General features: G+C 55.9%; 1 protein-coding gene across 3 annotated transcripts in view; it reads right to left on the reverse strand.

Annotated features, from left to right (window-relative positions):
* Positions 1-2,566: 2,566 nt before the first annotated feature.
* The window catches only part of KLHL3 (kelch like family member 3), an 89,680-nt gene continuing 77,195 nt past the window's right edge, over positions 2,567-15,051 (reverse strand). Inside the window, exons 12-16 of one of the 3 annotated variants that reach the window (XR_005457350.1) lie at positions 14,199-14,327; positions 12,386-12,526; positions 10,246-10,389; positions 7,753-7,959; positions 3,092-3,159 (exon numbers count right to left, since the gene is read on the reverse strand). Coding sequence is in view for 2 of the 3 variants with exons in the window: in XM_038772751.1 (XP_038628679.1) it covers positions 3,056-3,159; positions 10,246-10,389; positions 12,386-12,526; positions 14,199-14,327 (518 nt within the window). In the remaining variant the exon portion in view is untranslated. Of the gene's footprint in view, positions 3,160-4,950; positions 7,960-10,245; positions 10,390-12,385; positions 12,527-14,198; positions 14,328-15,051 lie in introns of those variants that run through there. The other 2 variants (XM_038772751.1, XM_038772752.1) reach the window with 2 other exon arrangements.

Genomic DNA, 15,051 nt, shown 5'->3' on the forward strand with positions numbered 1-15,051 from the left:
TGAGGTTGCTTGGCACATAGTAAGCGCTTAATAAATGCCATCATTATAATTAGGTTGGACACAATCCTGTTCCCACATGGGGCTCACACTCTTAATCCCCATTTTACAGATGAGGTAAATGAGGCCAGAGAAGTTAAGTGACTTGCCCAAGGTCACACAGCAGACATGTGGCAGAGCTGGGATTGGAACCCAGGTCCTACCGACTCCCAGGCCCGTGCCCTGTCTGCTAAGCCACACTGCTTCTGTAAGCTCGCCCACCACCAGAGGGCAGTGTGGCCAAGTAGAAAGCACAAAGACCTGCAAATCAGAGGACCTGGGTTCTAATTCCAGCTCTGCCGCCTGTCAGTTGTGTGACCTTAGCTAAACTTTTAACTTCTCTGGGCCTCACGTCCTCATCACCTCTTACTTCCTCTGAGCCCCATGTGGGATAGGGATTGTGTCCGACCTTGATTATCTTACATCTATCCCAGTAAGAACAGTGACTGGCACATAGTAAGTGCTTAACAAATGACATTATTACAGCATGGCATAGTGGATAGAGCACAGGCCTGGGAGTCAAAAGGTCATGGGTTCTACTACTTCATTACTTGTCTGCTGTGTGACCTTGGGCAAGTCACTTCATTTCTCTATGCCTCAGATACCTCATCTGTATAATCGGGATTGAGACTGTGCGCCTGACATGGGCCTGGGTCTGTACCCAACCCGATTTGCTTGTATCCACTCCAGGGCTTAGTTCAGTGCCTGGCACATAGTAAGCGCTTAAGAAATACCATAGTAGTAATTATTATTACAGTGTTTGGCACATAGTAGGCAGTTAACAACTACCACAATTATTTTTACTAGGGAAGTGAGGTCCTTCCTTCAGGAAAAACAAAGGCCTTCACATTGTTGTAGGATGCTAAATCAATCTTTGTAGCTTGATTTCTACTCTTCCAGAGATGATAGAAGCTGTGGTATCCTTTGGCCCCTTAGGTATTCACCCTAGTCACTTAAATGTTCTTTCTAGTGTTAAAAGAAATCAAGCCCAAACATATCCTTGGGGTGAAGAGGGCAAGAAGGCCTATCGAGGCTAGTTGGCTCAGGCTCAATCAGGGTGAACAGTGAGTCTAGGCAGTGGAGGGAATGGAATTCAGTCAGCATTGGCCCTAGGCATTCCCCTAACCTGGAATACCCTGCCTCATCTTCTTTTGCCCAAACCACATCCCTTCATCAACATGCTACCCAAAACTTTTGTCTACTGTGAAGCCTTCATGGGTTCACACTAACTGGCTCCTGTGGCTTTTATACCTTTCAGCACTCCTATTTCTGTAAAGTGCAGCAATGTGTTTGGAGCTTTAGGCTTTTTAAGTCCTTTTACAGTCCACAGGCTTGCCTATTTGCATGTTGATGTTGCTAGGTTAGCTCTGCTTTCTCATTAGACTGTCAACTCCTTGCAGGCAGGCTCCAGGTCTCATTATTTCTCTACAGCTCTCCCTTGCACTCACTTCCAGGCCCATACACTCAGGTGACACTCCTTAGTTCCCAGCCACCCACTGACAGATTTCTCCCTGCAGTGAGCTTTTCTGAACTGTTAAAAACCTGACTCAGCCCACCCCCACCAAGATCCCTCCTTCCCTCCCCCTCTACCCATCTGCTCTTACCTACCCAGCTTCAGCCTTCCCTCATCTTTTCTCCCTTCCCGGCTCGGCTCCCTCACCCATCTGCCCCTCCCCATGCAGCTCCTTCCTTCCCGCCCCCTCCAACTCTTCCCCACTCTGCCTTCTTACCAATCTGCCTTTCACCACCCAACTCCTTCCCTCCCTCCCCACTGATTAACTCTGCAGTCACAAGGATCCAGGATTTAGGTTTGGGGGCATAGCCTGGCCCTGTTACTGGCTGGCTGGCCTTGCTGACTACTTCAGCTGTGGTTGCTACAAGGACTCACTGCAGGGCTGGTTTTCTGGCTGTCCAGTTTGGATGGGTGAGGGGCTCAAGGCCACTACTTGCCTGAATCTTACCTACTGAATGGCAGGAAGGGACCTAGAGGTTTCATTTAGTCAACCCCTGCTTCCAAACAGTGCTGCTTCAAAACCATCCCATACTGAACCATGATTCTTTTCAGTAATCTTAGACTTCTGCCAGATCAGGCCAGGCCGCTGTGTGTGCTTGGCGGGGGAGCGGAGAGGGGCATTGGATTTACAAATGGTGCTCTGGAGGAAGGGAGGGAAGGAAGGTCTGGGGCCCCAGAAGGTGTTAAGGAGCTAGAAGCACTAGAGAGCCAGGGAGGATTAGAGTTAAGCTCCTGGTGCCAGGATTGGGGAAGGGGCAGAGTAGGGGTTGTAGGTGCGTAGTGGGGATGGGAGGAAGGGGAGGACTGGGGGGAAGAGGAACCAGGTATACTGAACCATAAGGGATCTCCATAGAGGGTCTGCAAAACCATAGGTGGCCCTCCCTCTTTTGACCCCCCCACTCCATAACCAAGACCCACTACCCCTGCCAGTCAGCGCTCGCTACCCATCTGCCTGCTGCCCCCCACCGGGGAGAGTTGAACCCCAGAGAGGCGGTCTCAAGGAAATATTGAGACGGGTTTAGAGTCCAGCTTTTATTCCCATTAAAGTGAGGCTGGGAGAACACCATTCCCATTAGGAGAGCGCAGCTCCGGCTTCCCCAACATGGATGTGATCATGGCTGCCACGACACCCCCTCCTTCAGGGGCCTGGCCCGCCACGCTCAGCACAATGCCCTGGGCCCAGGACAGCTCCATCCAGCCCCCACCCCACCTCCTGCATGGCCCCCTGTGTCACTCTCCAGTGGAGAGAACAGGGTGGGGGTTCATGCAGTGAAGCGCCACGTGGCATGTACAGAGAGAAGCAGCACGTAATCACAACACAGCAGACAAGATCTCCTGATTGGCCCCTGTAGGCAGGCGAAGCACTTAACAATGGTGGCAGAGCGGAGCCCTGGGGACCGAGGGTCCAACTGTTCCCTGCCCCGAATGGTCACCCCTGGGCCAGGCCTCCAGAGGGTCCAGCTGCCCAGAGTGGAGTGCCTGTGCCCAGGAGCCCTGCGGGGCAGCCTAGCCCTGGCTTTTGTAAGAGCGGTGGAGCAGTCCCGACGTCACCCTTAGCTGGGGGATCCTCTTCCGCTTCCAGATGCAGGCCTGGGGCAGCGCCATCGAGCCTGCTCCACCAAGGGACAAAAAACATAGGGCAAGGTTACAGAGGCTGACCATTGCTGGGGCTGTCATGAGAAGAACACTGTGCCCACCTTCCTGGCATAGGGGCCTGGGACAAGCTGTCATTGCAAAGGTGCACAGCCTTGCCCACATTCCCCCAGGGGAATGCAGGCCCAGCTGCACCCAGGCCTGCAGCAATCTGAGGCCGCCCATCCCCCAAAGAAGAGAAGGGAATCAAGGCTGCTGGGGGATTCAGTGGGGAGAAGCCCCTCCTCCACTATTCTTCCTCTCCTCCAGAGCATTGGGTTGGAGCTCCCTGAACAGCTTGCCCCATGCGGCCCCTGAGTGGCCCTGACAGGTTTGAGGTGCTGCCCCTGGCAGCCACACTGGCCTCTTCTGGGTCCCAAGCCTGGAGGCCACAGGAGGCTGCAGGAGGCTGTGGCTGGTCCCTATGCAGATTTTATGTTCCAGCCCAGGAATTCAGGACCACCTGGGAAGCTGGAGCAGGGGCGGGGCCCCAGGCAGTGTGGAGCAATGCTGGATTGTGGGGGAGTAGAGGATGAGGGAGCCTGTGGTGAAGGCAGTGGCCAGGTCAGGCCGGGCAGGCACATGGTATAGGCACCTGCACGGTGAGATGGGCACTGGAGAGGCCCCGTGGATTCAGGCCATCTGGTTGGAGTTTTCAAAGGTTAAAAGGTTCCAGGCCCAAGACTGTGGCACCCCGCAGTGGCCTCCAAGCCTGGTTTGTGTAGAAAACACTGCAGCCAAACTCTGTGCGGCCGCTGGCATGGGCCAGGCAGAGGGAGAAAAGCACAACTGAGGCGCTGCCTCTTGATCCCCACATACCATAAAAAGTGATCAAAAATTCTTAAAAATCTTATAAAAATATCTACAGTAAGTCTTCAGCCCGAGCCTGCACTTGCAATGCAATAAAAAAGCGAGATCTTTGACAGGCCAGGTTCAGGATCAGAAAAATGTTACTCACAAATACCGAAGTAACGACAGGTGAACTAGTGTTTCTCGGGCAGTTACCACCAGGGTTCCACAGAGTGACGTCTGGCATATTGCATAGCAAAAAACGAGGTCTTCGGAATTTTCATCATGCCACATCTTTTAGGGCAGATGGGAAGCCACCAGGCCACCGTGAGGAATTACCTTTGGAACCTGGGGCAGAATGGGCACTTTGGGCTGAGGAACCCCAGCCACGCCAGCGTGGCCTGCCAAAACCCAGACCTAGTGGCTTTGGTCAAACTGGGAGAGCAAACATCAGAGGATAGACTGGTCTGCTGGACCAGCGGAGGCCGCAGGGCCCACGAGACCCTACTCGGGGGTGGGTGAGGGGTTGGGAGGGGATTTCAGGGGCTTCCATGGCTTGGGCCACATTGCCCCTGAATGAACTCAATTTATCTGGGACTTTTACGACTGGCCACAGCTCTAGGTGGACTGGTCTTCTAGTGTGGCCCGCCAGGGTTCAGATCCCTTGGAGCAGGCACAGGATGGGGCGGATGGCATTTCCCTGAGGCCTCGGCTATTACATGGCCTTCTGGGAGTCAGAAGCAGCAGCTAAACCAGAACGGGGGAGGGCAGAGCTACAGGGCCACCATTTGCCTCCACCAAGAGTGTGTCCATGGGTGGGGCACATACAGCAGAGCTCCCCTCCCTCCTAATTGCTTGATGCCCCAACTCCCGCCTCCCATGGGAGGGTTGAGCTGACAGGCAAAGTTCATTTTTCATTGCAAACTGGGTTTAACCCAAAGCCACATCTCCATCTTCATCTCCTCCTCTTCCTTCTCCTCCTCCTCTCCCTGCCCCTTTCCTCCCTCCTCCCTCTTCCTTTCTATTTCCTCTTCCCTACCAGCCCCTTCTCCTGCTGGTGGGAGGGGAGCCTCCGCAGCCGGCCCCGGGGCCGGCATGGCTCTGGTGGAATCAGCGTTGTCGCAACCCCTGCTCTTCCCTTCAGAGGAACCCCTCTAGCCCAAGCTGCTAGATCCCATCAAAGAGGTTCAGTCCATCCCTGAGGCAACGCAGTCACTGGCTTTGTGGCTGGAGGGAACACCGGCAAGCACAATGCAGGAAGGCGCTTCTCAAGGCAGCAGGGCCGACACCATGGGCGTGAGGGCAGGGAGGCCAATGGGCATGCAGACATCTGTGGAGGGGCTGAGGCTCCCCCACATTGGCTCAGCCAACCCCGCCCTAGCGGTGCTACGTGTTTGGAAGCTAGGCAGTAGGCATAGTTCCTGTGTGTGTCCTGGAATGATCAGAAGGGCTAACAGCCCATCTGGCCTCCAGAGATGGAGACAGTCTCTGTGGCTCGCCCCAATGTGGTATTTGGTTCTGGGGGTCCTTCCTTCCCCTGGGCTTCAAGGCCAGATCCGAGAGCCAGCCCCCACTGCCACAAAGCTGCTGACTACATTCTCTCAGCTGGTGACCACGGGTCACCGGCACCACTCACAGAGCTCAACCCCTTGGTCCCCAGAGATGAAAACCAAGGCTGGAAGCCTCCACTTCCACTCTATTCCATTCCTTCCCAGTGGCTTGGGACAGGGCTCATCCTGGGCCTCCCTGCCCCCTCAAATACACACCATGCTCCCCTGGCTCTGAGGCTGCCACTCAGGAGGAAAGCTGGGACCAAAAAGGCCGGCCCAGGACCCCTCCCCTGTGTCTAGTGTACACGAGACCCGAACCAGGGCAGCCCATCTGTTTTGGTATCCGTCAGTCCGACCACGCTTGGACGATGGATTTGTGTGTCTGACTGCCATTGCCCTGTTGGTATTCCCCCCATCCCCCCCCATCACTGTGCCTGCTGCCTGCCTGGGGATCCCTCTGGACATCCAGAGGGTGGAATGGAATGTGCCACAGCTGAGCCAGTGGCATGCTGGGCCTGTGCTCTGGGTGGAACCATGGGCCGGCTTCCTGTGGGGGCAGGGGGGAAGAACCTTCCTCCTCCTCTTCTTCCTCCTCCTCTCCACACATCCATGAAAAAGACTCCACCAGGTGGGCTGGGGCTCTCCCCGCTTGAGAAATTAGCATCTCCAAGACTTCAAGGCAGCCCATTCTCTGTTTCTCCTGCTTCTCAAGGCCACAAGCCAGGGATCCACAGACGATCTGTTCTGTTGATTGCTCCATGGACTGCCTGAGGAGGGCTGCTCTGTGGACCACACCGTGGACTGAGGATGGCTCTGTCACCTGCTCTATGACTTATTCCGTGGACTCCCAAGAATGACTCCACGGCCTGTTATGTCTAACTTGTTCCGTGGACTGCCCAAGGATGACTCCATGACCAGCTCTCTGGTCTGCTCCGTGGAATGCCTGAAGACTCTCTGTGATCTGCTCTGCAGACCACTCTGCATGTGGATGGCTCCATGAACCACTCTGATCTGCTTTGTGGATGGCTCCATGGACCACTCTGATCTGCTTTGTGGATGGCTCCATGGAACACTCTGTGTACTGTTTTTGGGTGACTCCATGACCTGCTCTGCAGGATACTCCATACTTGAGCCTAAGGGTAGCTCAAGGAACTGCTCTGTGATCTGCTCCATGTACCACTCTATTTTCTGCCTGAAGATGGCTCCATGATCTGCTCTGTGGGCTGCTCCGTGAACTGCTTGAGAACTGCCCGAGGAGGGATTAGGGGACTGCTTCGTGGGTTACTCCTTGGACTGCCCAAGCGTGGGGAATTGCTCCATGTCTTGACCACTCTGTGTTCTGCCTGACGACTGCTTCATAACCCTACGGGGTTACTCCGTAAACTGCCCAAGGATGGTTTGGGAAACTGCTCCGTGTTCTACTCCATAGACCACTCTGTGTTCATGTCCAGCTCCATGGACCACTCTGTGTTCATGTCCCGCTCCGTGGACCACACTGTGTTCTGCCTGAGGACGGATCCATGACCTGCTCTATGGGCTACTACATGGACTATCCAAGGATGGCTTGGAGGACTGCTCCGTGGACTACCCGAGGATGGCTTCATGCCTGCTCCATGACCTGCCGTGCGGACTGCCTAATGTCGACTCCACTGACTGTCCCGAGGACTGCCCCGTGAAATTTGATGCATTGCTGGCCCGTGGCTTATGAGTACAACCGTGCTTCCTGGCATGAGAATGGCAGGGCCCATCTTCAATCGCTCCCCAGCTGATCACCACAAAAAGTTTACAATTGCCAAGAACTGATACATGCACGTGGTCTCTAAGAGGATACTAATGGACTCAATACCACCCCAACTGCTGTCCCATAAGGCTGCACTCTAAGGCCAGCAGCCTTCCAAACTCACCACCTATGCAGTACAAAGCTCCTGGTCCCGTAGTAACAGGACCACCTTATTGGGCTGGATAGCCCTTGCTCTGGCCTTGGGGGGCGAGGGGGGCATGGGGAGAGGGCAGGATCGGAGGATCAGCAGAATTGAGGCTAGGGGGCTCTGGCCCCACCGATCCCTACAAAAGGTATCATGTCCGACCTGAGCCGGTCAGTTCTCTGGCTTCGGCACCCTGGCGTGGGCCAGCAGCCACTCTCAGAAGGCTGTTTAGGACAGCCCAGAGGCCGAAGCAGAGCAGAAACGTAGAAGGTTCATCATAGGGTTTTCACGTGGTTTCACTACTCACTGCCGAACCAGAGCGGCGGGGACATTCTTGTGATTTTACTGGCCGTGTGCTGGATGAGGTCCCCGAGAGTTGGATAAAGTCAGGTGACAGTCACACTTCTCTGTGCTCCCGGCAGCAGCAGCAGTGGCAGCATTCATTCACTTCCTATACCTTCCGCCTGCTTGAGGCTGGATGTGTGTCACAATGGCTTATGAATCACAGCAACGCCTAGTATGAGAACAAAAACAAAATAAAAAAAAAATCACATCTACTTGTGTCTCTCCTCACTTGTGTGCTCGGTGGGCCCAGGAAAGCTGCCAAGGCTTGGGCCACACCTCCCTGGCAAACCAGAGCCGGGTGGCAGGATCCTCCCTGAATATTCAACCCAACGGGGAAGGTGATGTTTCGGGGGGTTGGGATGTGTGGGCAGCCTTACAATCTGCTGGTCCCAGATAGCCCCAACTACAGGACCAGCAGTGCCTGTCTACCCAATCTGTCCTCGGCCCCCTGCCCAGGCCTGCTCCGACAGGTCAAGGGACAGGCAGGTCGCAGGACAAATCTGGATGGGCACCAATTGTTCTTTCTCCAACTCAGACTGCTGGAAAAAGAAGGAGCCCACAAACCAGATGGGTGAGATCAAGCAAACACTGGAGGGTCTGAGAACCTACACAAGTGACTGGGGAGTGACCACAACCCCGTCCAGCCCATCAGTCTGCCAGCCGACCTCCGCCAACATCCCCCAGTGAACGCCCATCTGCCCCTCGGGTTCCATGCCGGGGCCCCTGTTGGTGACGCTTGCCTCCAGGTGTGCGGGCAGCTGAAGACATCAATGCAGGACGGGCAGTCCTGGCCTGCCTCAAAGACTGTCCATGGGGCACCATCCCGCGTGCTGTTTGCAGCACCTAATGCTCCTTCTTCTGCTCTGACCCGCTGATCCCCCAGGTCTCCCGGAGTTCCTGCTGCCCCAAAGAGGCTCCTTCCCAGATGGCCAGGGGTTGGGCGGGTCTGCGGTCCAGCATCCTGTTGTTATGGCACTGCCCAGGCTCTGGGCCTGTGGAGGAAGGGTATGGCGGCTGCCTCCTGGTCTTCCATCCCTGTGGTCAGGGAGATTCCTTCCATCCCTGCCAGCTTTGCCCCGACACCATGTCTTGGGCCAAGTGTGCTCCCGGATTCAGGTCACAAATCTTCTTTGCTCCATCAGCGGGGGCCTGCCTGTGCTCCATCTCAGAACAAACCCTAGCCAAACCCCTCCCACTCTCAAGCCACCCAGGACTGGAGTTACAGAGTTGGGAAGAGGGGCCTTCACTGAGCCAAGCTACCTTAGGATGCCAGGAGCAGGTTCAGGGCTTCCCTGGGTCCCTCCCTCCCCGATCCTAGGCCCACCGTCCCACGGCCCCCAAACTGGCCGGCTGGAGCTCAGCCCATCCCTTTTGTCCCAGGCTTGTTCCTGCTCAGGAGGGGCTTAGTGGCAGGGGTCCAACATCACCTGGATTAGTCCCCTCAGAAACACCTCCAAAACTGCATTTCCAAAGTCCCTCCCAACTGCCAGATTCTGGAACTAATGGCATGGGATCTGAAGGGGGAGCACAGGTCCCATCGTCGGGGGCTCAGCACCCCTGAACTTCCATCAAGTTGATGTGTCCTCCGAGGCCAGCCCAGAACCTTACTGGCTGGGACACTCTCTGGGCAGGTTATTTCAGGAACTCTGGATAGGAACAAACATTAATCATTCTTCCTTTCCTTCCTTCCTTTCTTCCTTCCTTCTTTCCTTCCTTCCTTCTGGGAAGGATGGTGATGGACCTATTTGCCAAACATGTACAATTCTGAGGGATGAGTCTGGGCTACTCGTAGATTCTGGAAATAGCTGTCCCTGGGCACAAAGAGACCAAGAATGTTCTGAAGGGTCAATTTGTTCTTTCCTGCTGGGAAGTGGGCTTTCTTTGAACAGATGCATGGAGCGGTGAATGCTGATGAAATCCAGGCTCCCTGGTGGCCAACCTCTGCTCCGAGAATGGGGAAGACCTCCCTCCAACCAGTGCGTGATTCATTTCTTTTGTCCACCAAGAGTGCAACCTTGCCAAACCACAGGTGGGCCGGCTGCTCAGCTTAAGCGATTCCCCACTTAGTCTCCACCTAACTGTTAGCTCAAAGCCAAAATTTCCTCCATCACCCGCACTTCCTGCCTGCTTCCCGAGCAGCCAACACTGAATGAGTTACACTGTAGCAAGTACCCGAGGCGCTTGTCTCCACCGTGCTCGACTCCGCCTCTGTCTCCACCCTTTCTGGTAGCTAACCTAACTGCCTGCCCACCCATCTATGACCTTACCCACAATCTAGCCACCAACCCATTTAGAGTCCCCCCGCCCAACCACCTACACACCTCCCCACGGCATATCCATCTACCACCCACCTATCCGCCCACCTAGGCACCTGCCCACCCATCTACAGACCCACCCACCCTCATACAAAGCAAGGTGTAAGCATGTGAGATGGCAGTTTGAGAGATCCCCTTACCTGCATAGCTCCTTCCTGTGCTCATATTGGTTGGCAATAACGTCCACTTATCAATGACGGGATTGTAGTATTCTACAGATGCCAGGTTGCATGACCCATCATCTCCTCCCACCACGTACAGGAGTCCATTCACGGCACACACTCCTAGGAACATAGACAGGCCTTGGATAAAGCTTGCAGGCCTCTGGCAGCCCCTGAGGCCAGTAGCAGTAGTATTTATTAAGTGCTTACAGTGTTTAGAGCACTGTACTAAGGAATGAACACACTGTTGGGCACTAGACACATTCCCTCACCAACAATCTCAACAACCTCACGGTGCAGCTTGGTGAGAAAGGAGTGACCCTGGACCAGAAACACACCTCTGAGGCCAAACGTTCACTGGCTTGGACTCCCTGAAGGGTCTGATAGAGTCCCCACAAGGAGGAATTTTACTGACTGTTCCCTGTAAATCATTCAACTTTCTGAGTCCCATTTTAACCCTTCCCCATCTGCCTGGTCAGGAGCTTCACTGTTGTCACCAACATTATTTATTGAGCACCCACTGCAGGCAGAGTATTGGACTAGGTAGCCACTCTGTGCAAGGTGCTTTACTGAGTGCCTGCCGTGTGCAAAGCCTTGCACTGGGCACCCTCTGTGTGCAGGGCATTTTACTGGCCACCCACTGGGTTGCAGGGGCCCATTCTAAGTACCCACGGTGTGCGGGGCACTGAACTGGACCTCGGGAGCCTACGGAAAAAGGCGTGGACCAAGCTCTCAAAGGTCCTGGTCTCCCTGGTCCTCCATCTGCCCCTGCCCGGAAACAGCTATCTTCCTCTTTCCTCACTCCCTCTTTAAGCTGCCTCCTGAGCCTGTGGCTTCTCCTGCCCAATGCTGCCTCTCTCTAGCTCTGGCCCTCTCACCAGGCTACCTGCCTGACAGGCCATCAGCCCCACTGCTCCACCCCCTCCCTGCCCAGCTGCCACCTCATTGGGCTGTGGCTCTGGTCTCCACCTGGACCTGGACCCCTACACCCAGTTCCCCCTGCCACCAGGCCCTCTCTCCACCCTGTCTGCCTGACTGTTTGACCTCTTGACTCAGGACCGATCTTACAATAATAGCGGTGGCTTCTCCCTTCCCTCCCTCTTCCCCCCCACCATCAAGCTTGTCCAGGTGGCTGGCAGGGCAAGTGGGGGTGGGGCTGGCAGGAGACAACCAGGCCCAGTGATCTGGATGGCCCTTGGCCTGGAGTCGGCTTCCAGGGTGCAAGATGTACCCAGGAGGGAAGCTGCCTCAGTCTGGCCCAGTGATCTGGAAGTCAACAGGCGGCCAGGAGCCGTGGAGTGGAATCCTGGCAAGTGCCTGGAATACTGCAACACTGGAAGACTGGAAGGGAGGGAGGTGGGGGCTTGCAGGGGCTGGAATTCAGATGCTTTTGGGGGTTCTAAATCCCCAGCCCAGTGGCAAGAGGGAAACCACAGTGGGGATGTAGCTGTGACTCACCCCACCTGGGAAGGGCTGGGATCTGAGTCACCCCCTATCCTCCCAACATTGGTATCTCCCGCTGTGGAGCCTTGTGCCCGTGGGGTCTGGCTGCCCCACGACACTGCTGATCAAGCCAGCACACTCCTGCATACGCCTTCCTGGTCCAACCAATGGAAGTATTTGGACCCCGATGAGGGGTTCCTCCATTGTACTGTATTGTTGTATTGTACTCTTCCAAGCACTTAGTACAGTGCTCTGCACACAGTAAGCGATCAACAAATACGATTGAATGAATAGCTGCCTGCCAGAGGTGCCTACTTGTCACTCTGGAGAAGGGACAGGGTCTTTAAGGGAGGGGACAGGCTTCAAAGAGCTAACAGGCCAGAGAGCCCCTATTTTGGATCTTTCGGGCCCTGACTGGAAATCCCTGGGCCACATCAGAGCCCTGGAGTGAGCGGGGCTGGGAGTCAGTTTCAAGCAGCCAAAGGGACCACTGCCCCCATTCTCCCTGTCATCAACGTGGGGTGGGGGCACCTACGATGCCAGCCACACTGACCACCTGTCCATGCTGTGCACCCATGCTGTCGTCTCCTTGGGGCAGGTGTAGGGACAGACCCAAGGGGACAGAAGAAGCTCTCCCACAACTCCACAGCACAGAGTCCTTGGGGGTGGAGATTACCTGCATTCCTCCTGCACATGTTCATGTCCGCAACCTGCTTCCAGGTGTTGGTCCCGGGGTCGTAGACCTCCACGCTCTTCCTGACCAGCGGCCCGTCGTGGCCCCCCGTGGCATACAGCTGGCCGCTGAGCACGCCCACGCCTGATAGATAGACAGAGCACAAGGCCTGCACTCGCCCAGGCCCTGGCACCCGAGCTGCACCCAAGCTGTACCCTCACCACTCCTCAAATGGCTCATGTCTCAGCTGTGGCGGCCAAGAGCTTTCCTGCAAAAGGCTGTGGTTGGTCTGGAGGGCCTGCAACCCCCTCCTGGCCTCCACGGTTTCACAGACCTGCTGTGGGACCACCTGAGAAATGACCTCGGTGGAAATGACAGCAGAAGATGCTACACCCCTGCCTACCCCCTCACTCATCACGCTTTGGGCCTTGGCGGAAGCACGACCAGCAGAGATGAGAGAGTGCAGGTGTCGCCACGCACAAGCCCATAATGCTCTCAACAATTTCTTCCTGAGGGTTATCGGCCCTCAGGTCTCAGGAACAAAGCTCCTCCACCACTGTCGTTGGGGGACTCCTTCCCCATCCCCACCTGAGACAAGCTGGAGCTTGTCCCCGAGGGACCCCAATAATCAGTCCCCGCTGTCTCTTCTCCAAGGCAGGTGCGCTCAGTGTCTGTGGTTGGCGGGGCTAAACCGATTAAAGCAAAGTCGCTCCAAACCCAGCATGGGACTCAGCACAGGATCCAGCACAGCACATAACTGAGTTTCATGAGGCAAAGTCTGGTGGGGCTTTTTCGTTGTCTTTTTCCCCAGGGGGCAAACACCACCACCACCACCATGATGAAGCAGCAGCGGGAAGGGGAATGACCCCTCTATTTTCAGGGAACTGTCTTGCTATGTAGCTCCTCCTCGCTGAGGGCTAAGGGCAGGAACGGGCATTGGAGATAAACACCGGTCTCGGGTTCTCCCTGAGGAGCCCGCACACCCTGGTCCCACCCCATCAGAAGCCGTCTGCCAGGACCATGGCCAACACCCACTCAATCTCTAGAGCCAGAACACTGCCAACTACAGACCATCGCTCTCCCAGTCCTGGGGGGAGCAGTCATTCTCCTGGGCACTGGCCAGGCAGGTCAAAGCCAAGGCCTTGGGCCTGGTTTTGCAGGGGGATACTGATTTACCCGGCTCGTCCTGGCACCATTTTCCACTGCCCAATGGGGCCAACTCAGTGCCCCAGAAGGGCAATGTGTCAGAGCCACATAGGGTACCTGTGGCTCTGGCAGGGGTACAGGACCGTCTCTGAGTCTGGACCGGGATGTGCGGGGCCTCGTTGGGGAAGTAATTATTGAAACTATGGCACATGGAGTTCCTTTGCCCAGCAGAAGACTGCAATTTGAACTCCAGAGTGCAACTGCAAACACCCATGGGGACTGGCAGGAGGAAACTGAGAAAGGCTCTGGGTGGCTCATCACCCACAGAGAAGGAGACAAGATTGGCTGTGGCCATCTGTAACTGTGGGCAATTATGGGAAGCCACTGGCTGCCAAGGGCAACTGTGGATAACTGCGGGTAACTTTGGGCAACCGTAGGCAACCCTAAGTAACCACATGGGCAATCGTGGGCAACTGTGGGTAACCACATGGGTAAAGGTGGGCAACTGCAGGGAATCAAGGGCAACTGCGGACAACCATGGGTAACCGCAGGCAACTGTGGGCAACCGTGGTCAGTTGAGGACAACCATGGGTAACCGCAGACAACCATGGGCAACCATGGGTTCGGGATGCCCCTGATTCTCCGCTTTACCAGGGGCCATGCTCGCTACCTGCACCGCTGCGCCGGGTGCTCATGTCAGCCACATAGGTCCACTCGTTGGTGGCGGGACTGTACTGCTCTACTGTGCTCAGGCATTGGCGGGATGCCCCGTCGTAGCCCCCAACCGCGTACAGCTTCCCTGAAAGACATAAGCCATCAGTCCGTCAGCAACACTGACTGCCACCACCTGCAGACCCGGTGCAGTGGCCAGTGCTGGCGAGGACATGGCAGGAGCAAACCCTGGGCCCTGATCCTCCAGAACCAACGAGATAGAACCTGAGGCTGGGCCCCGACCCTTCTGGGCTGACAGGCTAGAACCTAAGCCCGGGCCCTTGCCCTCCTGGCTGATGGACTAGAAACTGAGCCCGGGCCCCGGCCCTCCTGGGATGACAGGTTAAAACCTGAGCCCGAGTCCTGACGCTGCACAGAGCACAGAGCTCCCAATCAGTTTCCCACTGAGTCTGGAGAGGCTCTAAGCAAGATGGGCCCTACTGTGCTCCTTGGGAGCCAGGAGCCCACTGCCAGCCAAGATCCCCCACTCAGAGTGCCTGCTCCATGCGCCCACAGGCAGCTGCGGGGGTTGAACAAGTGCCCCACTACGGTGGTTCCTATGTGTAGAGTGAGGGGTACTGTCAAGACGTCCAGTCGTCTTGGCTGCTCTGGGCAGGACAAATGGGACAAGTTGGGAAATCCACCTGATGGGTAGAGATCTGACCTACTGCAACCGTCTGCCCAGCTGGCCTTTTGTCTTCAGCGGTGCGACTCCAAACTCGGCCTCCTCCTCCTCTCCTTCTCTACTCTAACCAGTCCAGGCAACAGGAACTGGACGGATCCCAGCTCCGCCATTGCCTGCTGTGAGACCT

The sequence above is a fragment of the Tachyglossus aculeatus genome, chromosome X1 (assembly GCF_015852505.1).
Source record: "Tachyglossus aculeatus isolate mTacAcu1 chromosome X1, mTacAcu1.pri, whole genome shotgun sequence".
NCBI lineage: Eukaryota > Metazoa > Chordata > Mammalia > Monotremata > Tachyglossidae > Tachyglossus > Tachyglossus aculeatus.